The sequence below is a fragment of the Manihot esculenta genome, chromosome 14, assembly GCF_001659605.2.
Source record: "Manihot esculenta cultivar AM560-2 chromosome 14, M.esculenta_v8, whole genome shotgun sequence".
In the NCBI taxonomy this organism is placed as follows: Eukaryota; Viridiplantae; Streptophyta; class Magnoliopsida; order Malpighiales; family Euphorbiaceae; genus Manihot; species Manihot esculenta.
This window is the reverse complement of record NC_035174.2, coordinates 7,190,060-7,212,286: the sequence shown is the minus strand read 5'-3', so window position 1 is coordinate 7,212,286 and position 22,227 is coordinate 7,190,060. Positions and strand designations below refer to the sequence as shown.

The window sequence follows — 22,227 nt, the reverse complement described above, 5'->3', positions numbered from 1 at the left end:
AGCGCAAGATAATTGGATAGGGCCCATCCTTTGATGGGCCATGCCCAATCCACCTATGCGTTCCTTCAGTGTGGCTCCCACATCAGCTAACTGTAAATGTGCCACGTCTTCGGCCAGCCCTGTTTTGAGCCCACCATATACAAAGCATTCTCTCCCTCTCCCTTTCTCTCTCTTTTTTTTGCATGAGAACACAAAACGAAAATCACACTATTTTCCCCAGAAATCTCACCTCTTTCTCGTCGTTCCACTGTTCTTAAATTTAAATCTTTACCGCTTCTACTTTATCCTCTGAAATTTTCCATCAAAATGAGGTGGGAAAGGCTCCAGCTGCAACCAATCCACCAACAACTAGGAGCTCAAAGACAGCAGGAGAGTAATGGGCCAGGGAAGAGGTGGGGGCACTCCTGCAATTCCATTAAAGGAGGGAGGTTTCTCTATGTTTTCGGTGGATATGGCAAAGATAACTGCCAGACCAACCAAGTTCATGTCTTTGACACTGGTGGGCATTCACTCGATCTCCTCCATTTTTGTTTTCTCGTCTTTTTATCTTCTCCATTTTCATCCTGTATGATCTCCGCAAATTTTGAGGCTTGCTTCCGTTGTTGGCAGTCGGGCTGAGATAAAGTTCCCCTTTCTTTTCCTGTTTTTATTTGCTATACGTTTTCTGTTTGTTATGATGGAAAACAGCTGAGATTGTTCTTTTTTTTTTTGCGGATTTATTTTATGGGCCCCTCCTTGTTTGGCATTAATGTGGGTTAACCTTGGCTAAGGTCAAGTTTCTTTCTTTATTTATTTTTTTTTTCTTTTTGCAGGAAGCTTTTGGAGTTTTAAGGAGTAGGTTTTAAAGTATTTTTACATGAAAAGAATTTAAATGGATTCTTGTATTTAAGGTTTTCTTAAAGAAGAATTGAATTCTTGGTTCCAAAGAAAAGAATTCTTAAAAAAGAAATCACTTAATTAAAATCTTGTAAATTCTTACTCGAAACTAGACGTTGGAGGTTTTCTCTCACCTCAAAAAACTTCACTTTTCAACCCACTGAGCGTCAGGAGGTTTTGATACTTTCACCTCCTATGACCTTTACTTTATAGAACCTTGAGTGGAGGGGTTATAATTGGGATTTTGTTTTTGTTGTGAGGCATGAATATTTTGTCGGGCGTCTGCTTTATAAATTGTGTTTAGGTGCTGGTTAAGCTGCTGTTGTTGTTGCTGTTATTATTAAAGTTTTATCGACTGACACTAATTTCTTTCCATTTCCCCCTTTGCTTTCAGAGTTCTATGGCTGGAATATATATCACTGTAATAGAGAGTAGTATATAAAGCATTGCTACTTAATAGTGTTTATGATTTTTGCTACTCAAGATGCATTTATTGTCTCATGCTGGGGTGTTAATGGTTTTAAGTAAACAAATTTTTTCCCTTTTAAATCGTTATGCTTCTTGTGTTATTTGATTTTCTTATGGAGATTTTTACCCTCCATACACATGGTTTATACTCTGTTGCTGACTTGCAGCCATGCAGAGTTGGAGCCAACCAGTGATAAAAGGTACGCCACCCACTCCAAGGGACAGCCACAGTTGTACTACTGTTGGCGACAATCTGTTTGTGTTTGGGGGCACTGATGGGATAAACCCTCTTAAGGATCTCCATATATTAGATACTTGTGAGTAACGCCTTTCTCTATGTTTTTTTTGTAATATTTCATGTCCTTAGCAATTGGCATTCTGGTCACATATTCAGTTTCATGGAGTAAAATTTCCTTTTCCATTAAAGTTTTTGCTAATGGAATCTAGTTGTGTTGCTTTCCCACTCAATACTGTATAAGAGATGAGATTTGAATTTTCTGTTCATCGTCTGTTTGATGCTGGTAGTCATGATTTGATTCATCTACTTAACATGTCTCATGTGTTCTGATTGTAGCATCACATACATGGATTTCTCCAACAGTGAGAGGGGAGGGACCAGAGGCACGGGAGGGTCATAGTGCTGCTCTTGTTGGTAAACGTCTCTTCATATTTGGTGGCTGCGGAAAATCTTCAAATAATGATGATGATGTGTATTACAATGATCTTTACATTTTAAATACAGGTAACTTCCATGTAGATTTGGCTTGATAGTGACTTGGGCTAGAATTTGATTATTCTGATCTTTGGTTACCCTCTGATCCATGTATACCATGCATCCATATGGAAGTCCAAATATGAATAGGACTTTCTCTCCTTCTCTTTCTTGGGGTTGGATAAGCAAGCAGAAGGTTGAATTGAGCTTTCTAAATTTGTTCACCACTTCACCTACTATGGACCCTAGTTTTAATTTTTTGTGCAGCATCTAAGTGAGTGAGTTTTTTTATAGAGACATGAACTTATTATTTTATTCCTTCCCCCTCTGCTGCAACAGAGACATATGTTTGGGAACAAGTGGCAGCATCTGGTACCCCCCCTTCTGCACGTGATAGCCATACTTGCTCATCTTTGAAGGGCAAAATCATTGTGATTGGTGGTGAAGATGGACGTGATTATTATTTGTCTGATGTACACATCCTTGATGCAGGTTTACTTATTCTTAATATACCTGTATAAATACATACACCACATGCACACAAGGGGTTAATTTCCAGTGTTACATGAGTTTGTAAATTAATTTCTTTGTTCTAACTGGACTGGAGGGATGCTAACCAACATTATACTTGTTGCTATGCAATGTTTGATATTCTTGTATTTTATTAGAAACTCTTGTATGGAAGGAGCTCAACACTACAGGCCAGAGGTTGCCACCTCGAGCTGGTCACTCTACTGTTGCTTTTGGCAATAATTTATTGGTGTTTGGTGGATTTACAGATGCTCAAAATCTGTATGACGACCTATATATGCTTGATGTTGGTATGTATAATGCTGCTACTTATAAAATTTTTAGTGTCTATCCAAATGGCACTTCTGTAACATTCCCTGCCTTTCTAAAGATTGTTTTAATAATGTTGTCGAGGAATCTTTCATTTAGAAGACTGGTCCTGTAGGTTGGTAGTTGTGTCATTTAGACACAAACAATACAGCAAGGCAAGTGTTTCTGAACTTAGATGGGTCATTGAATTCCTACAGGTGCAATATACCATGTATTAGGTTGACTGTTACTGCCGCAATAAACATTTTAGAAATGGTAGGAAGAATTTAGTGTTTGAGTTTCTAGATCCTTTTTGTGAGGTTGCTGAACGGTTTTCAGAACATGTGTATGTGGCTAGTTTGAAACCTGCAATGCCTATATTTCTGCTGAACGATTGCTTAATTTGAGTTAAATAAATAAACTATTTAATTTCATTCTGAGTGGCTATTATATAAAAGCTGATTTATTGTTCAATTATTGGTATATCTGAAGGTCCCTTCCCCTCATAATCATCCACAATCCTTTATTGTTGCAGACACTGGTGTATGGACAAAGGTGATGACTACAGGAATTGGACCTTCTGCAAGATTTTCTGTGGCGGGTGACTGTTTAGATCCACAGATGGGTGGTGTACTGGTTCTCATAGGTGGTTGTGATAAGAGTCTTGAGGCACTGGACGATATGTTTTTCTTGTACACAGGTTTAGTGCAGCCTTTTCAAATTTTCCTTGAGCTAAACTTCCTTACCTGATATGGAGATTTGATTATGTGATGCAAATCCTTCAAATAGCTTATGCTTTTGCATGACTTGGATAACTTGATAAACTGTCTAATTTTAGGACTTACAAGCGTGCAAGATGAAGGGCGACTAGAAAAGTTGCCCTTGCGGAAGCAATTGAAGATAAAGTGCCAAGATCAAAATCTTAACTCTCCTGTACATGATAAAGCTCTGGTTAGAATTGATGCAAGGACCGACTTGCACCAGACTGTGCCAACTTATGCCCAGCCAAGTAAGATACAAGTCATTCTCTTTTTGGAATGATCTGTTTTAGTTTTCTTGCAAAATATTGAAGTTGCTCATCCTTCATGTGCAAATTTCTGGACTGGAGATCAACAAAGGTGGTCCCAACCATTATGGTGATGAAAAGTTGCTTGAGTGCGTGATAATATTACATCTCTCCTGCTCAAAATCTTTTCTTCTTTTTTTTTTTTTATGAAATAAATTGGTACTAATCAATCTTCTACTATTTGTTCACGTGAGATGTTTACGTGTCCTCTCAAGTACTAAACTTATATCTAACTTTAAATGTATCTTGAAAGCTTTTAGGTTGGACACCAGTGTTATTAAGGCAATAGGTGAGGTTACCCCATGGCTTAGGCGATAGCTTTTTTGAGGTTGGGAGCCTATATACACACACACAAACACACACACACAAAAATTATACATACATGTACATACTAACATACATATACACAATTATACATCCAAGCATAGTAATTAAAATAAAAAATATACTGCCATAGTGTCACTTTTGGAAGGGACCAAGAGAATGGAAGAAGAAAATAAGAGAGAAGAGAAGATGAAAGAATTTTAAAAAAATAAATAATGGAATATGCTCAGATGGGGAGAAAGCAAAATGAAGCAGAAGAAAAGGAGAGAAAGATGGAGAAAATAGAGACATATCCTGCTGGCTGCTGTTAGGAGAGAAAGAAAAAACTCTTTGGGGCTGCTGCCTGCTGTTTGAAACAGATTGGGAGATGCTAGGTTTTTGTTTTGCTGTTTAAGAGCATTTAAACAAATTACCAAATTTCAGTGAGGCGACACCTCTGGGGCCTCTTGCTTGGTGCCTCAGGGGTCGGAGTTTCTTGCCTCTTTGAAGGGCGTCTTTCCCCAGCCAGCCAAGCGGGTGGCACCTCGCCTCGCCTGGTGCCTTTTGACGCCCTCAGCAACAATATTGGACACTTAAATAACATGGTATTAAATTTTGCTGCTGTTGACCCTGGTGCTGGGCTATTATTGTTATTTTTGTTGTCAAATACAGTGTTAATGTTCTTGTGTCTGGTTTAGTTACATTATGCCTGCATCAGGAGGTTGGGGGAATGGATGGGGTGGGTTGATTGAGTGTTCTTTCATAGGTCAAGTATAAATTTGCTATGTGTTAAATTTGGGCCAGGCCTAACTCACCCCAAAAGCTAGCTTAAGGGGAGGAGTGCCTATGGCCCATACAAGGGGCACGTTACCCCCTTTCACAACCGATGTGGGATTCAACACATCCTCTCACGCCCAGAATTTTTTTACTGGTGCGTGGCATATTTATGGGGCACCCAACATCGGATGGGGAGGCTCTGATACCATGTTAAATTTGGGTCAGACCTAACTCACCCCAAAAGCTAGCTCAAGGGGAAGGAGTGTCTATGGCCCATATAAGGGGCACGTTACCCCTTTCCACAACCGATGCGGGATTCAACACTATGGATGGAGCTCTTTATCTATTATTTAATCTTTAGGGTTGGATGCTCACCTAGCATACATTATACAGGGTTTTTGCACATGAAAAGTGAAAATATTTTGTTCACATTGAAGGCCTGCCTTGTAGTCTCTGGAGTCTTCTTAATTGTTCCCTCCTGTACAATATCTTGATGTTCTATACTTTGGGTGAGCTGTTAGAACATTGTCATGTTAGGGATGAACCCTAACAGATATTGACTCTTCAATGACAGTTACCAGAATCTAACAGAAAGAAGAAGGAGGGAGTAGGAGAAGAAAGGGAGGGAATTTGAGAAAGAATTAGAGAGAGAGAGAGAGAGAGAGAGAGAGGGAAAATTAGTTGAATTTTATTGATTATGAATGCGCTCAATAGGCTTTACCCTTCTGTTTATATATTATATACAAGAATCAGTTAGAGTAACTGTTTTCATCAATTCAGTGTACTACTTTTTCCTATATCTAGTCCTTCTATATGTAAAAATACCCCCTCCTTTAGCACATTCTTGTCCCAATGAATGTGCAAAGTCTGGGAATTGGGCTAACATAAAGGACTTGTCCTCCTAAGTAGCATCTTCAGGAGACAGATGTTGCCATTTAGTCAGCACTTGAGACGCATGTTCCCTCCTCGAGACGCCACTCTTGTTTGAAGGACTTGCTCAGGAGCTATCGCCATTTCATCTTCATGAGCACTGGTAGTTGCACCATAGGCTCTGCATTATCCCCAAGCTTCCTTTTCAACGGGGAGACATGAAAGATTGGATGGACAGTGGAAGAAGCAGGCAATTCAAGCTTATAAGTAACAGGAAGTTCTAGGACTAGGTCTGTCATGGGGTCCTTGTAATGGCAGTGTGGTATGTAGAATGATACCACCATTCTGCAAGGAAAAGCCATTTAGCCCAAGAACTAGGTCTGTCATGAGTCATGTCCTCCTTTTTTCTCCATGAAAAGGAATTTCCTTTTCCAAAACTCAAGATGGATGGTGTGATGCCTCTCTCTCTCTCTCTATATATATATATATGTATATATAGGATATGCCCATGCAGATACGGAGGAAGTTCTAGTACTCTGATTTTTCTTCCCTGTTGCTGCTGTTCTAATGCATTTTGTCTCATAATTGCAAAAGAGTATATGTTCTTTAAATCCAGTGAGAAATAGTGACAGAAACCACAGCCAGTGGGACCATAAATGATAAAATTTGTTTAGCACGCTAGAAATCAAGTAGCTGGAAACCTTTCCAGTCACTTATGCTGTATAGCAGACTACACTAATGTGTTATCAGCTAAAAACTGAGCAGTTCTTACTAGGACTTGGTTGATGTGGGGCTTTACTTTTGTTTTCATCAATATAAACTGAGGTATCGAGGGTAGTGGTAAATAATTGTTGTAATAATTGTGTGAAATATTTATTAAAAGGGATGTAAATCATGTTCCAAAAATTTAGTGCTTTGTTCACAGGCAGAGAGGATTTGCAACTGAAGCATGTGCAGCTTCATCAAGGGAAGAAGACATTTGAAGCCAAAGTCACTGAAAGCTTTGCCCATGGCTATACCATTGAGACCATTATAGATGGAAGGCCTTTACGTGGAATATTATTTGCCAACAAGCCAATCATTCCCCAGATGGCTAATTGTAATACTAGGTGAGAAAATGGTTATTTTTATTTTCTTTGTTCATCAGTCATGAATTACTGTGAATCCATTGCATTTGAATTATGGTTTTCTAGATTTCTGTATGGCCAAATTAGGAAAAGTTCTGATGTGGGAATTGATACAAGTATGTTGAATGCAATCACAATAACAAATCAAAAGTTTCTAGAATCCTTAAGCAGGTTGCAGTTGAGCACATACAACCAGGAAATTCTCATGGGAAGGAGACTGCATCACATGAACCCAAGACAGAAGCTGCTGTTGCTCCTGATTTGAAGAACCTAGCATCTTCTGATGTTTCACAACTCCATGAGGTCTAGACCTCTTCCTTTTTTTTCCCAGTCATACCTTCAGGTTTTCAGAGTGTTGCTAGTTTCTTTTAAATGGAAATACTCTTTAAAGTTCACAGCTCTATATAGGTTATAGTTTGGTGCATTTTGCAACAATGGTTAGGGTGTTTGCTGATAGCAGCAGCAAATTGCCCAGTTTTGCATTAATCTGATCTTTCTTCAATTGTGATAGAAAATATAGAAACTATTAAGGATAAAGTCTGGCAAAAATAGCTTCTAATAGTTTCTTAATGATTGGTTCAGTTCATCAAGAAAACATGGAGAACCTGTCACATTTGTTTTTGCCAAAGGTTTCCTATGCATAGTTCACTTGTTTAATGCTAACGCAACTGGAAATTGGAAAGAAAATGTTTAAAACTAAATTCGATTCAGCTGTTAGGGAGCAACAAATATAGATGAGAAAGGTGATTATGCAATTTCTCTGTCATACATGTATTGAAATTAGTTGCTCTTTCTACTGCATATCACAGGATGATTGCAAATATTTAAAATCCCACTTCACAGCTCTTTCTGCCACATATCACAGGATGATTGGTTCATGCCTCATGTTCTAGAAATTTCTATAATTTATTACCATTCTTTTCTTTTTTCTCTTTAATTATATTTTGATCAAGGGAGCATCTATTTCTCCAAAATTATCAACAGTTGTTCAAATATTGAATGAGCAACTTATCATGCATTCTTTTTACTAATCTGATGTATAATTGACCTGTTAATCACTATCTTTTGAATTTTCTGCAGGTTCAATCCAGTACCATTAGGAGCCCCAAATTCTAATGCTGAATTTCCAAATGCTGCCGAGGACTCTTATCACTATGTCCATAATTCAAGGTATGAGTCTAGGTTTCTGGATGCTTCAAGCTCTATGCAATGGAATCTGAACCAAATTTTGAAAATCTTGGGCTAGGTTAGATCAAAATGTTAGAGACGATTATATATAAATCGGCAATCAGCTTTCTGGTGTGCTGGCAATGCGAGCCAACAAGTTGTGATGATTGATGCACTTTCTGGAAATTTTTGCAATGATAAAAACTGTAATAGGTTATCAAGTATTATTTAAAGATAATATTCCGAGAAGGGAAAAAATGTCTTTACATGCACAAAATCAGGTGACGAAGTGATGTATTGGATTGAGATTGAATTTGTAATCTCCATAGCTAGCTATTTTGAACTGCTAATTTGTGATTTGTTCATGATCTTCCACTTCATGCTATTATGTTCTAATCCAATGCTTTAAATTTAGGCAATTTAGGTCAAAATTTTAAATGGAGTGCAATTTTATCCTTTTTTTATTAAGTCTTTTTATATGAACTGGTTGCTGTTAACAGATAGAAGGACACCAAGTCACCAACTTTCAAAGTAGTTCGTGATCGAGGGAAATCAAGTTTCAATGGTGAAGAATGAAAATTTTTGAATGTCATGATACTGAACCACCTGCCTTTGTACATTATCGACTTGAAGGTGGTAATAGATACGCTTGACTGGTGTTTCACAGAGTCTGCTAACTGGAGTAATCTGCTAGTTCTTGCTTTTTTTTTTCCTTCTCCAACAACTAATAGTCTCTTCTATACTTAAAACATTAGCTGTTCTAATACCATGATTGAGTTCTGTTTGTAAAATTTGCCATGTCTTATGATCAGTTACTGCTCTGCTTTGCTCCAGAGCTGACTGCTCAAGACAGTGAGGAGGAAAAGAGGTTTGCTTTATCAGAAACCATTAACTGTCTGTGACAGAATTTTGTTCTCAGAGTAGCTGAAGTAGGTTACCTTTCAGTTTATGTCTCTTAGGTTATAGTTTCACAGAAAGGGCACCAATTTTTACTTCTTTTTTCTTTTTGTAATTCTTTCTGAAGGGAAATTAACTTGTGGAATTACCAGTTATATAGATTTTATTTTCTTCATATTCTTCTTTGCTTATTGATTACATAGAAGAGTTTTAAATTAACCATGTCAATTTATTTAATTTTAGAATGGTACAATATGCTTTAAATGATCAACCATAATCACCAAGAAATCTGCATACCGTAATCTTAAAAACTTCTTTTTTTTTTTAATCCATTGGTATTTATTTTGTTTATATAGTTAATATTTAATATATTATATATGCGAATATGTATATATAACAAGTGAAAGTTGGTCATGAAGGTTCTATTTTAGAGGTTAGAGCCTGACCCCAAAATCTCCTTTAAAATAGACAAAAATCAGGGAACACATGAAGTCCAATTCCTTTTTTTTTTTTTTTTTGAAAAGTTGAAATTGAATTGAATTGCTGTTATTTCCTAATATGCTTTAATAAATTTGTTCAATAAATAACTATTTATTTTGAAAATATAAAAAATACTATTTATTCTTTTAAATTTAACTATTTGCTCTCATTATTTGTTAAGAAAAATATTGATTAATTTGCCAAGTGTTTTGAAATTACATGAATAGAACCGCTGATTTTTAAATTTATTTTTAAATTGATAGAGGAGAAGAGCATCTTAGTTATTTTTATAAATTACTTACAATTAATATAAATAATTAACAGTTTAAAAAAATCACTAATTCGTTCTAAAAATAAAGTACTCCAGTAATTAGTATTATAACTCATCATAAAAACCAGACAAAGGAATGGAAGCAGAGCATTTGATAGAGATGGGGATTTCTATTGAAAAAACAGGCAATGACTTGGTTATCTTACAACCTGTTTAAGGTTGTTGTTAAAACCACTATCGTAAAAAGTACTTTCTTAAAAATAGTATTTAAAAAATAATTTAAAATTACTTTTGATATAATTTAATCATAAAAACACCAAAATAATCCAATGCTAAACAATTTGTTTTAGTCATGTCTGATTCCTTTGTTAAAAAAATATACTGCTAAAAAAGACCATATAAGAACACCAGTAAACCACCAGAGCAACATAAAAACCAAGGATGAAGAACAGAAGCTGAAGCAACTACTGAATATGATGGGACGCAACAGAGAATAATCGATCTAGTGACATGAAAGGATTAATAACATTCGTTCAATTGATGGCAAGCAGTTCAGCCTTTCAGTAATGAGCATGTTCACACAAAGCATTCAGACCTTCATATAATTAAAGTTGTGTACGAGGCGATAAGACGCCCCCTTACAGCACCATATGCCAACGCAATACAGATGATTGTTTCCATCTTTTAACTCGTTAACATATTGTTTGTCCTGAAATTCAAACATCACCATAGCAAAATAATAAGCGATAGCGCTCCAACCCCTGTTCCATGATATCTCATTTCTTGTCACCACCAAACAGGTAGTCCAGTGAAGACCCACCGCCAGGAGCTGCATGCACCTTAGTTGTACGCCGATCCTATACAAACAGTGTTTCCATAAAATCAGCCATTGAAGAATATCTATCAAAATTATTCCAATTCAAACAAATTGAAATCATCTGAAATTTTTTTATGCATCTTCATCCACTTGTAGGGATGATATTATGCTGATGCAAGAAACTAACAAGTCAACAATATGTACCACAACAAAAAGATACCAGATGTTCTACTTTTTTATGGAAACAAAAATATATACTTTGCTAATATCTTATGACAAATAGATCAGGGAGCCAGGTGTTTGGTTATAATAGATGTGTTTGATGGGTCATGTTGATTGCCAAGCACAAGTATCTCATTTCCAATCTTTGGATATACTAATTTACCCATAATGAACTATGGGCACAGCAATAAGTTCTCATTTGCTATGGTAACATCTCTCCACATTGAGATGCTGCGAAAGGCTCTACTCTCCATCCTTCCTCTTCAGTCCCCAACCCTCTTGAACATGCCGAAACACACAAAAAAGATTTACACCCACCTTAATGGCAGGTATCCAGTTCACGAGATCAATCTCAAACACTCGAGAACAACTCCAGGAAAACAATCACTTGGCAGCAGCTATTAAACAAAGAAAGCCACCTACTTATGCAAAATGTTGAAAGAGTGACAGGCTTACATTCTTGGTATTTAGCCAAAAAAATCACATTCTATACTCGGAATTTCTAACATGTAAGCACTAATCCAGAATTTGGTTTGTCCAGGAGGCAGTTGGTGAAGTAGCAGTTAAGAACACAGCTCTCTAGAATCAATTGCTGGCAAATATCATTCACAGTGTTAATCAAGTGAAGTTTATGTATGTATATGGATGGCTACACTGCATATTAGCAACATCCTTTAACACCAGGAAGCCACCTGTATGTAGTTTGTAGAGGATAATGCTCAGATAAAGATTTGCAGTTCAAACAAGTTGCTTGACAGCTAATTCTAGTGCATCCTATCCCTAAACATTTTATATATAGGATGTCTTATGAAATGAAAATTTACATCTGACAAGAAGAATGAGAATGTCAAGATTTGATAAAATTCAATGGCAATCTACATGCACATGATCAACTATGTTCAGTTTCCTTAAAGAGATTAAATCCAGCCTACCACAAAAGCAAGATAAGGTATTGCTTCAAAGTCTAATATCTAGTGAGCTTCACTGGCTATACGATAATATTTTATCTTTATCAATTACAGATGGCTTGGTGGCATCCTGTTGGAACTATAGTTGAGAAAAGCAACTCCTTGAAGGCTGTCAAAAGTTGGTTTAAAAATTAAATTTGCTGTTTGTCTAAAACTCCAAAAAGATTAAACATTTTCAAAGAATTTTTTCAATATTATCTAAAATGATATTTTACTGGAAGCCCTTCTTTGACTCCCAGCTTCAATCCAAACAGGTTAAAACATGTTTAACTTGCGGAAGAATTATTTGTAATTAAAAACATTACAGTGAGGAAGTTGCCACAGTTCTGGCCATCAGCTCGGAAGTAGTTGTTTGTAGTGTTCGCTGGGACACCAGCGGGAGTCTGCTTGGTGGCCTCTACAGGAGAGGCAGCAGGAGTGGGCTTCTGAGCTGGTCCACTGCTTGCAACCGGATCCAAGTTCTTAGGAGGCGCTTCAACATTATTTTTAGTGGGTTTTGGAGCCTCCCCATCTCCAAAAAGGTAGCCCAAAGAACTCTGTCCTCCACCACTGCTTACTCCACGACCCATTTTCTCGATTAGAACTGTTATACGAGAAAGGCTAGGGTCTGCAAATATTATCCATCAGAAAAGAAAAGAGAAAAACTCAACTTGAAATACACAAATTTCTAGCAAATGTGCAAAGAAGAATAACGAAAATTTCAGAGCTCAAAACTAGCAAACAGATGGATAAAGATTTTCATATGCATATAAACTTTACGTTTTTCAAAAGGATTACAACTAACAGACACACACACACACACACACAGAGCAAAACTACAAATGATTTACAAGAACTTTCTAATAGCGATGCATGCAGATTGCAGTCATGAATGTATCTCGGACTGTGGCCAGTAAAAATTTAATATTTACAGTTCCCACGACTTATCACCGATCACAGTCACATACATCATTCACTATTTTAAGCATCATCACCTATTTATGCGTGAGAGAGAGATTTTCAAAATTAACATCGCATCAAATTTCAAAGAAGGGTTCGCCTTAATTGAAAAGCATAATTAGAATTAAGCAATATTAATTCCCACATCAACCAAACTAAAACTGTTCGCACAATCTAAACTCTTTCTATGAACATCTACCCTAATTAATAAAAATCTAACAGATCCAAGCCAAATGTGGCTGCACAAAAAGAGATTCATTGAGATAAAGAGAACATCAAGTACAACCAACAAAGTATCGAGGAAATTATAGTGAACAGGTCTGTTTGGTTGACGAGAAAACACGCAATGTAAAACTTGAAAGAGTGCGTTTCGTTTGTTTAGCTAAATTTTCAAGCGAACGAGCAGAACTCGAAACCGCAAGGAAGAGGGAAGAGAGAGAGAGAGAGTGACACTAACCTGCAAATGGCTAATTGGATCAGATCTGAATGCAAGCGTCTGACGGTGAAAGACGCGAGCACTTTAAAATTAGCATTTAAGTGAGGCGAAATGTGGATATTTTATTTTTCAGTAATTTTATTTTAAAAATTTACAAATACGTCACTTTTTTAAATTTAATTATTTAGTTATATTTATTTGATAAAATAATTTATATTTAATAAATATTTTTCTAAAAAAAATTATTCTTTATTATTTAATTTTTTATTAATTAATTTTCTTATCAAAAAATCATAAAACATACAAATATTTTCATAAAACAAACACTATTTTCTGGAATTTATTATTAGTTTGTTTAAATTATCTTATAAAAAATTGGTCATCGATTCATTTTGTAAAATAAAAATTAAGAGAAAATTGGAGATTTGTGGAAGGTGATGATAGGAGCCACGAGGCCTACACCAATGACTCAATGAGCTTATCACGAGGGTTCCTTCCACTTAGACTCCACACAGATTTTGAAATACTGAATTAAATCGAAAAAAATTGTATTAAAATTGAAAAAAATTGATGCATTAGAAATTGAATTTATTTAATTAATTATTTATTATTTTAGTTTTTATCAATAATTTTAATAAAATTAAATTGGAATTATATTGATAAATCAATTTTGTGTGTATATTTTTAAAAATATTTATAGTGATATTATAGCTATATTATATAGTTTTAATGATGTTTTTTTTCATATTTTTTAATGATATGTTTTGTATTATATAATTTCAATATAATTTTACATATTTAAATGTAATAAAATATATAAATTAAATAATGATTATATATTTTTTTACTAAAATTGCATAATTCTATTTAAAGAATTTCAATTTTAATTTTATAAAGTTTTTTTAAAAATTACAATAGAAAACTATAAAAAAAATTAAAAAATTAAGTTATTCATGAATTATAAAAAAAATAAGAAAATGAGTGGAAAAGTTACAAGTAAAGAAAGTGAATTATTAAGTTATAAAAGATAAGTTTTTCTTTTTTAAAAAAATCAAACTGTACATCCAAATTGGAATTCTAAAACTCCAATTCCTACTCGGCAAAAAAAACAGTTATGGCTTTTTAAAATTTTGTGATAATTAAAATGCGAAACTTATTTTCCTTTGTTCTCACGCTGAGTTAAACCGACCCGAATTAAAATCTAGCATACATATGTGCACACACAAGAGCATTAGAAACTACCACTCCTTCCATGTCCGGGTATAAGAAAATTTAAAACCAGGCATCACCTCAATTTCACTCAATCCCCCATGAAACCCCATAATTTATATTCCAAATTTCTCAATCCTTAGCCTCTAGGGTTTTTTCCTCCTAATTTATGGCCTTGGGTAAGTATCATTCTCACTTGATTTTTTGATAGCCGATCATTCATTATCTCATGCTTGCTTATTAAATTTACGCATACAGACTCTAGTCATTGCATATCCTCTCCTTCTCCATCTGTTTCGTAGAAAAAAAAGTCAATAGAAAGTTATGAATTTTGAGGTTCTGCTCTTCTGAAGATGCATAATATACCTCAGTTTCTATTTCATACAAGGAGTTCAATGTTTTCATGCTTATTTTTCTGGGTTTTCTATGCAACTGAAGTCGGCATTGGAGATTGATTTCTTTTGTTTTGTTTCTAATTTTTGTATATTTTGCTCGTTCTGCTGATTATTGGGTTGCTGGTTTTGCGTGATGAAGTTGCTCCTTGGATTATTAGGACAAATTACTTGTGCACTGTTATCATCTTACCGTCGTTTAAGCTTCTTGCTTTTCTGTTTCAGATAGAATACTTGAGCTCCTCATTGGTTTGTAAGTGAACTGGGATTGGGAAAGTTTCATAGGTACTAATCAAATTGCAGATTCTGAGATGTTTAGTCAAGGGAGTTATAATACTCAATTTGGACAAGGTCCTCAGACACCCAGGGCACCTCCATTTTTACAGCAGCCACCGGTTCTGCCTCCTTTACCTCACAATTTCCAGCAAGGTCCACCGTTACCATCATCTCAAGTTCTACCTCGCCCTGGTCAGCCTGGCCTGCCTATATATCAGCATGGTCCTATGGCCCCACATCTTGCAGTTCGGCAAGGTCCACTTCGGTTGCCCACCGCAGGTCAGCCTTATTTGCCTCCACCGCCAACAGTTCCCGGACAGTTGCCACATGTATATACAACTATACAGCATTCTTCTTATTTAGCACCTGGACTCCCTCCCCCTCCTCCTCCTGGAGCTCCAATGCATCAGCTGCCTCGCCAGCCAGTGGGTTTGCAGAGTCTACAGCAAGTTCCACCACCCCCTCCTCTCCCTCCTACTTATTCAAGTTTAGCTCTATCTGGGAGTACTTCAGCAGAAACAGTTGGAAACTCTCAAATGGCTTCCACGGTTCTTCCACCAACGCCTCCTCCTCCACCACTACCTCCTTCTCCACCACCAATTCCACCATCTTCACCACCACCTGTCTTTTCCTCATCTTCAGTATCTATGCCTCTTCCTGCTGGTTCCGACATATCCCATGTCTCTAATCTTGCTGATTCGAACAAACTACTCAAACAGACTGCGCATAATATTCCTGTACGCAATTTTTCTGTGGGTGATGGAAGTCTACTTTTGGAACGTCGAAGTGGCAGCGATGTGAATTGTCCAGGCAAAGATGTTTCTTCATTGAAAAAAATTGCGGCATCTTATGATCCTTGTCCACCTAAGCCAAAAGAAGAGAGAATTGTCCAGAAGATCGAAGATTTTTGCCAACTCATTGCCAAGGATGGTTCTTCTTATGAAGAAATGGCTCGTCTAAAGGAATATGAGAATCCAGAGTTCAAGTTTTTATTCGGTGGTGAGCCGGAAAGTGAAGCTGCAATTGCACATGAGTATTTTTTGTGGAAAAAGAAGCAGAGTCTTTTGGCATGTGAATCAGACAGAATCCAACCTGCAATGTCAACCAATCGTTCGATGGTCACAACTGAACCGCATTCACCCGCTGATTCTGATATGGAGATGGAAGGTTAGTGTAACTGGTTATGTATAGTATTTTTTAAGTCATATAGTATATCATCTATTCAAATTATTTATAAGTTTAATGCATTGCTGAAGTTCTTGATCTCCGGTTGTTTGTTTTTCTTTGCTTTAGATGATATCACCAGGTCTGATGTTGACCAGGCTGTGAATCCGCCTACTGAAACTTCAACTCAAGCAACTGATCCTGTAAGCAGCGAATTTGATAAAAAAAAGCAGTTGAATGCGCTAGTGAGTTCAGCAGGATCTGATGCAGCCACGATGGTTTTATCTGAAAGACTGGGTGAAGACGGTAAGTGTTGAACACCGTGCACTGGTTTTCCTTCATGAATAAATTAACAGTTCCTTCTCTTATTCCTCTTTTCTATTGCATGTTTTGATACGTGATTTTTTGTCTCAATGAGAGAACTATATGTTGTGGGGCTTTTGATTTGTTTGTTGATAAACCTTGCTTCCTTAATTCCGTTGTTATTCTATTGTATATTTCATGATCATGTTAATATTTGCTCCCCAGTGAATTGAGAATGTTTCTTGGAGTTTATGTTTAGGATATTTAACTTAATTTATTAGATGATGTTTAGATCTTTTTTTCTTATCCAATGGGTTTAATGAGTTATTTTTGGAAATATTCAGGGTCAAAGCTAGCCTCCAGTCATGGTGACTTGACATTTGGGAGGTCAGTTTTCAGAGTTCAAAGCCCAGTCATTAATTCAACTGCAGCTACTGAATATCCCTTTTCTAGCGACAGAGTGAAATCTTCTACATTCTTAACTGATGATAATAGTTCATCTAAGGCTGGAGCAGCTGCCAAATGCATAAATTCTGACAGCTATTTGGGTCAAGTTATTAAACGCAGTAGCCCATTCAGACATCTGCAAGACTATGCTTCTAATGACAGCTCAGAAAATGACGACGATCCAAGTTTGAAAGATGTAAATCCTGAAACAGTTTCACAATTAGTTGCAGTTGGCACTGAAAATTTGCATAGAGATACCAGAATTGATTTGGAGGGGGATACTGGATCTAGGAGTCTCTGCAAGACAAAAGGGGGGTTTGGGCAACTTTCTGAATCTGGCATTTCATGTAAAGCTTCAGACTTTTCCTCATATTCACAAAGACAGGTTAAGGAGACTGTCTCACTATCCACTGCTGGTGGATTGAGTACCAAACTTACTGATACTAAGTATGAGAACCAACCATCTATCAACAATGCTGCTTCTCAGAACATTATCCCAAAAGAAGATGCCTCAGGAGGTGTGCAGGAAAATGTTTCTTTTAGTGGTAAATATGAGGACAATGCGGACAATGTTGCAAAATCTACTTCCAATATACAGAAAATAGATAGGTTTGGAAGACTGGTCAGAGAAGGTGCTACAGACAGTGACTCTGATGATTCACACCATGCTTATAGGCGTAGTAAAAGAGGGAGAAGCCGGAGCCATTCACCTCTAGATAGGAGGAGGAGGAGGAGGAATCTTACTCGAAGAATAAGAGAAAAGAGAAGTAGATCTCGCAGGTAAGCAGCTGTATTTATGTTTGTGCAGTTTACTGTGTCCTATTTTAGTGCTTCAGAAAATCCTATGCAATTTTGCTGCACTATTAGCGTGTAATTTTATTTGTGGTATAATTTTCGGTATCTATGGAAGAGACTGAATTTCTTGCTGTTTGTTACTTTGTTTTAGCTGGTCTCCCAGGAATCAAAGAAGTAGGAGCAGATCTCCCTCTTTTAAGCAGGCAGGTGAATTTAGCAGTGTCAATGGGAGAAGAGAAAAGGGTCACTTGCAAGAATGTTTTGATTTTCTCCGAGGCAGGTGCTACCGTGGCGCATTCTGTCGTTATATGCACCATGATTCTGAGAAAAATGATGGACCAAAGCATCGGAGGAGCAAGCAACAAGAAGTGCAGCTTCCACCCAGTTCAAAGAATTATAATACTCATGAAGGTAACAAGAATCTGTCACTAAATGTATCAGACCATGGGCAGGAATGGATGAACCAGGAAATGCAGAACAATCAGGATAAGCCTGCTAGCAGCATTTGTGCTACAAAAGATAACACTGTTGTCAATAGCAAAGAAGATTCTGTTTGTGATGCATTAGTTGATTTGGAAATAATCAAAGCTGACAGTTTTAGAGTGTTTGTTGCTGAAGTGCCAAAAACTAGAGCAGTTGAAGAAAGATCTGAAGATGGCAAAAGTTGCAGAGATGAAAATTTTCAGGAAGCAATGGAATCTGACCAACCAATGGTGGTTGATATTTTTCCCTCTAAACCTGAAAGTGATTATAACATCTTTAAGTCACATGGTGAAGCTTCTCAAGATGTAATTTCTTCTTTGAAGAATTCTGTGATTCAACAATCTCAGTCTTTTCAGTCAGATCCAGCACTTGGAGGCGCTGATTATCATGTCCAACAAACTGATGATTCTTCTATATCTAATACATCACCAGATGAAACATCTAGCACTTCTCCAAAGAACATTCATATTAGCGAAACAGTTCCAAATTCAGCAGATTCTTTGAACAATCCTTCGCAGCAGCCCCCTTTTCATCTTTATGCTCCCAATTCAGATGGTAAGGATGCTCCACATATGGCACAGCTATCAATGGATTACAGCTTGATGCTGCAGTCTGCAGCATTTCAATCTCAATCTGCTCCCCTTGAAAATTTTTCTTATATGTTGCCCAAACAAAATTCTTGCTTTTCTCTACCATCAAATACATCATCTGCCACATTGCCAATGCCGCCACCACTGCTATTGCCAGCACATGGTGCAGCTGGAAATGCAGTTGCTGCACCAGCAAATGTTAATTTGCAATTTCAGCAGAGTTGCTTTGGTTCCCAAATTCAAGTTGGTGAATTCCAGCATCGAGCCTACCCTCCACCGCAAGAGTCGCATCAACCTCTATTACATTTGGATGATTTTAGGTTGAAGCCTCTACCTGGATGCAATCCATCCAGTCAACAAATTGGAGATAGTGCCCTTTTTGGAGAAGATTGTTTAAAACAGCCTTCATTGCAAGCTACAAGTGTTTTAGATTCCTCCAGTCGGAGCAACAATTACCCTCAACCTATGCCCTTTTTACAGGATGGATCAGCAACCAAACAATCTCTTCCTCGTGACAATTTACCTACAGAAGACATTTTGAAGTCTTATTCTCGGAGTGATCCATACTCACAGCGGCGACAGGCACCCTACAATTTTCATCATTCTGTGCCTGAAGTTGTCTACAGTCTGCCTGGCAATAACATTTCTTCATCTATATATCGACCAGATCTTCAAGATAGAAATCCACCATCACATTCTCTTGTTTCTGGATTATGGAGAAATTCAACTCACTTCAATCCTTATGCATCTACTTTTGAGAAGCCACTCAGCTCCAGGTTCAGTTCTGGTATTTTCAGGCAAGAAAAGGACACAATGTATGGTGGCACTCATGATCGTCCTTTGGGTATGAGCCATGTCTCACTTGATCAACAGGGTGTTGGATCAAGAGAGGCAACTTCACCAACTTCTGCCACTGGTGTTAGGAAAATTATTCCTATGTCTGGTGGTGAGTCTGGTGACCAGTATGATCCACTTTTTGACAGCATTGAGCCATCTTCAAAATCATATAAAGCATCAGATCATATCCAGAAGTGGGAACCCTCTGGTGATTCTGGTATTGTTTTGAGGCCCAAATGCTCAAACCAACTATTGGATGTGGAAGAGAACAACAAGAAGAAAGAGGTTGGTGGCATTATGCTTGCTACATCTATAGATAATGAGGAATTTGGTGAGACAGCAGATCTAGAAGTCGGTGATATTGAAGATGGCAGCCAAAATAATCCCAATGCTTTAACAAACATGAATATGGGTGAGATGGAGATAGATCAGCTATCCCCAAGGAAGAGCAAGGACTCTAGATCAATGAAGCTTTTCAAGGCTTGCCTTGCACATTTTGTAAAGGAGGTTTTAAAGCCATCATGGCGACAGGGTAACATGAGCAAAGAAACATTTAAGACTGTCGTGAAGAAGACTGTTGATAAAGTGTCAGAAGCAATGAAGAGCCGCCGCATACCCAAGTCCAAGGCAAAGATAAATCAATACATTGACTCATCACAGCAGAAATTAACAAAACTTGTGATGGTAAATTCTCATTTTATTCTTTGGCTTTCATATGGGGTAAATCTTTTAGAAGAGAATAAAATTTTGGCAGAATGTAATACTGTTAAATTTATATGAACCAATGTCACGCTAGAAATAACTGGAAAGGGATATCTATGAGTTTCACAATCAATGCATATTCCTTCATGATATGACTTACCATCTAGAACCTTATGTGCTTCACTTACAAGTCAAATTAGCATTGTTGATAACTGGCTTCTAGGACAGTGTTGATCAATTTTTTCTTTTTTTTCCATGCTAAAACTTTGTTTAAGCATTTTCTAGATAAAATAACGTGCATCAGTCCTATATGTGCGCAAAGCAGCGTGACTGCTGCTGTTGCGCTTGTGCAGGCACCTTGTACAGGTGCATGCTTGCCAGTCCCCTGAATAAGAAAAACCAGAAAAGATATATTGTTACAAGAATCCATTTTTTCCTTGGTAACATTTGAGTGGGACTTGGAATTTGGCGTGTTGGCAACCAATAGGGTTTTAGTTTTTCCTCTGTAAATTGTACTTCACTCTTTGCACTGAAATTTGTTATACGAGGTCCTTTTATGTATTTGACTGCTAGGGCATTTTATGAAAAGATTAAAGTGTCTGCACCAACTCCCTTCCTCCACGAAAGAATGACTAACTGACAGGACACGTGATTTTGGGAGTGGTATGCAATGCATGGATTCTATGTGGATGATGAAATAAATCAAGATTTTATTTTATGATCAGGACTTTGAAAACTACTTTAAAAACATGAATGAATTGTATAATGTAATAAATAATTCTTAGTGCAGGTTTATGAGTAGAAACCATTAAATATATTTGCAGATGGACGAGTATAATTTCATCTCTTTTTCTAGAAAAGCTTCATTTATATATATTTTTGCTTCTATGTGATTATTTAATTAATGTGCAGGGTTATGTGGATAAGTATGCCAAAGGGTAAAAGTTCACAGTGCCTATAGTTTTTGTTGATGATTCTGATTGGATGTACTTCCTCATCTTCGGGACTTCTATGCCATTGGAGCTGCAGAACTTGATTGATTTGATTGCATAAATTCAGAGCTGTGAGGATAGATGGAAAAATTTCAGGTGGCATTGGTAGATTGCTCGTATTGGATGACACTTGTACCTGCTAGCAGTGGAATATATGAAAGCCCATAACAAGAATTTGGAGTATTTATATACCGCAGCAGAAGTTCTGAGAAGAGCTCCTAAATGTGTATGTTATGGGCATCCTTAAATATAATTCTTGTGCCTAATATTTCCTCTGTTGGCTTCATATGGAAAAATTCATTTTTTAAAAAAGAATTTAAACAAATTTTTATGCAATCATGTCAAAAAAATATTCAATTAAAATGAATTTTTGTAAAATTCTCAACTACAAACTAGCAGAGAATGCCATATATTTTGTGAGAGGTTAATATGTGCAATGAAAAGTGAAAAATATATTTGAGAAGGAACATGTTAATTGTGAAGCATATCTTTATAAATTAGTATCTCATTTCTCTACGTGGAATAAACTTATCTTTTTGTATGTAACTTTCACCTATTATTTTTAATTAAAATTAAATTTGATGACCGCTGGATTCCTTCATCCCGGTCCAGGGTTTCGACCACACCCTAAAACCCACAAAGTAAAGGCCCACGTACTTAGCACCCAAAGCAGGCCCGGCTCATCTAACTTCCAAGGCCGGGCTCGACCAAACCTCCTCGCCCAGATCGACTCAGCCCGCGCAAAGCAGGCCCTTCTTCTTTGGCCCAACTCTCGGCCCGACCCAGTATCCAGAATGATACTCACCAAACAGCTTGGCAGAT

General features: G+C 36.9%; 3 protein-coding genes across 12 annotated transcripts; 2 read left to right on the top strand and 1 right to left on the bottom strand.

Moving 5' to 3' along the window:
* The first annotated feature begins 129 nt into the window (after positions 1 to 129).
* On the top strand, positions 130 to 9,257 carry LOC110630941 (rab9 effector protein with kelch motifs). Of its 9 annotated transcripts, none has more exons than XR_006348484.1 (11): positions 131 to 499; positions 1,512 to 1,661; positions 1,919 to 2,086; positions 2,396 to 2,548; positions 2,725 to 2,877; positions 3,411 to 3,575; positions 3,714 to 3,884; positions 6,817 to 7,000; positions 7,190 to 7,321; positions 8,099 to 8,188; positions 8,686 to 9,257. XR_006348484.1 is itself a non-coding variant. In XM_043950354.1 (10 exons), exons 1-10 carry the CDS (start codon positions 307 to 309, stop codon positions 8,687 to 8,689), a joined length of 1,431 nt encoding a protein of 476 aa, XP_043806289.1. In that variant the 5' UTR covers positions 131 to 306; the 3' UTR covers positions 8,690 to 9,257. The 9 variants fall into 9 exon arrangements, 3 of the variants coding, with proteins under 3 accessions (XP_043806291.1, XP_043806289.1, XP_043806290.1); XR_006348483.1 differs by having other exon boundaries at positions 133 to 499; positions 7,177 to 7,321; XR_006348488.1 differs by lacking the exon at positions 131 to 499 and adding an exon at positions 850 to 1,050 and having other exon boundaries at positions 7,177 to 7,321.
* Positions 9,258 to 10,408: 1,151 nt separating this feature from the next.
* Positions 10,409 to 13,346, bottom strand: LOC110600436 (protein SPIRAL1-like 1). The gene is made up of 3 exons (XM_021737299.2): positions 13,237 to 13,346; positions 12,146 to 12,447; positions 10,409 to 10,690 (listed from the first exon to the last, which is right to left on the bottom strand). The coding sequence occupies exons 2-3, from the start codon at positions 12,407 to 12,409 to the stop codon at positions 10,610 to 10,612; spliced, it is 345 nt and encodes a 114-aa protein (XP_021592991.1). The 5' UTR covers positions 12,410 to 12,447; positions 13,237 to 13,346; the 3' UTR covers positions 10,409 to 10,609.
* A 1,052-nt stretch (positions 13,347 to 14,398) lies between these two features.
* LOC110599918 lies at positions 14,399 to 21,887 on the top strand. 2 transcript variants are annotated; one of them, XM_043950363.1, is made up of 6 exons: positions 14,399 to 14,603; positions 15,046 to 16,259; positions 16,386 to 16,562; positions 16,904 to 17,786; positions 17,953 to 20,395; positions 21,326 to 21,887. In XM_043950363.1, exons 2-6 carry the CDS (start codon positions 15,128 to 15,130, stop codon positions 21,353 to 21,355), a joined length of 4,665 nt encoding a protein of 1,554 aa, XP_043806298.1. In that variant the 5' UTR covers positions 14,399 to 14,603; positions 15,046 to 15,127; the 3' UTR covers positions 21,356 to 21,887. The 2 variants fall into 2 exon arrangements, with proteins under 2 accessions (XP_043806298.1, XP_021592227.1); XM_021736535.2 differs by having other exon boundaries at positions 14,400 to 14,603; positions 15,042 to 16,259.
* The last annotated feature ends 340 nt before the right edge of the window (positions 21,888 to 22,227 follow it).

What these genes read in the sequence shown, in the direction of transcription:
- LOC110630941 (XM_043950354.1), top strand. Translation starts at nt 307, where the DNA reads ATGAGGTGGGAAAGGCTCCAGCTGCAACCAATCCACCAACAACTAGGA. An exon ending in TGTACACATCCTTGATGCAG is followed by an intron (nt 2,549 to 2,724) that starts GTTTACTTATTC and finishes GTATTTTATTAG; the next exon opens with AAACTCTTGTATGGAAGGAG. An exon ending in CCTATATATGCTTGATGTTG is followed by an intron (nt 2,878 to 3,410) that starts GTATGTATAATG and finishes TTATTGTTGCAG; the next exon opens with ACACTGGTGTATGGACAAAG.
- LOC110600436 (XM_021737299.2), bottom strand. Translation starts at nt 12,409, where the DNA reads ATGGGTCGTGGAGTAAGCAGTGGTGGAGGACAGAGTTCTTTGGGCTAC. An exon ending in ACTGTGGCAACTTCCTCACT is followed by an intron (nt 10,691 to 12,145) that starts GTAATGTTTTTA and finishes CTGTTTGTATAG; the next exon opens with GATCGGCGTACAACTAAGGT.
- LOC110599918 (XM_043950363.1), top strand. Translation starts at nt 15,128, where the DNA reads ATGTTTAGTCAAGGGAGTTATAATACTCAATTTGGACAAGGTCCTCAG. An exon ending in AAGAGAAGTAGATCTCGCAG is followed by an intron (nt 17,787 to 17,952) that starts GTAAGCAGCTGT and finishes ACTTTGTTTTAG; the next exon opens with CTGGTCTCCCAGGAATCAAA. An exon ending in AATTAACAAAACTTGTGATG is followed by an intron (nt 20,396 to 21,325) that starts GTAAATTCTCAT and finishes ATTAATGTGCAG; the next exon opens with GGTTATGTGGATAAGTATGC.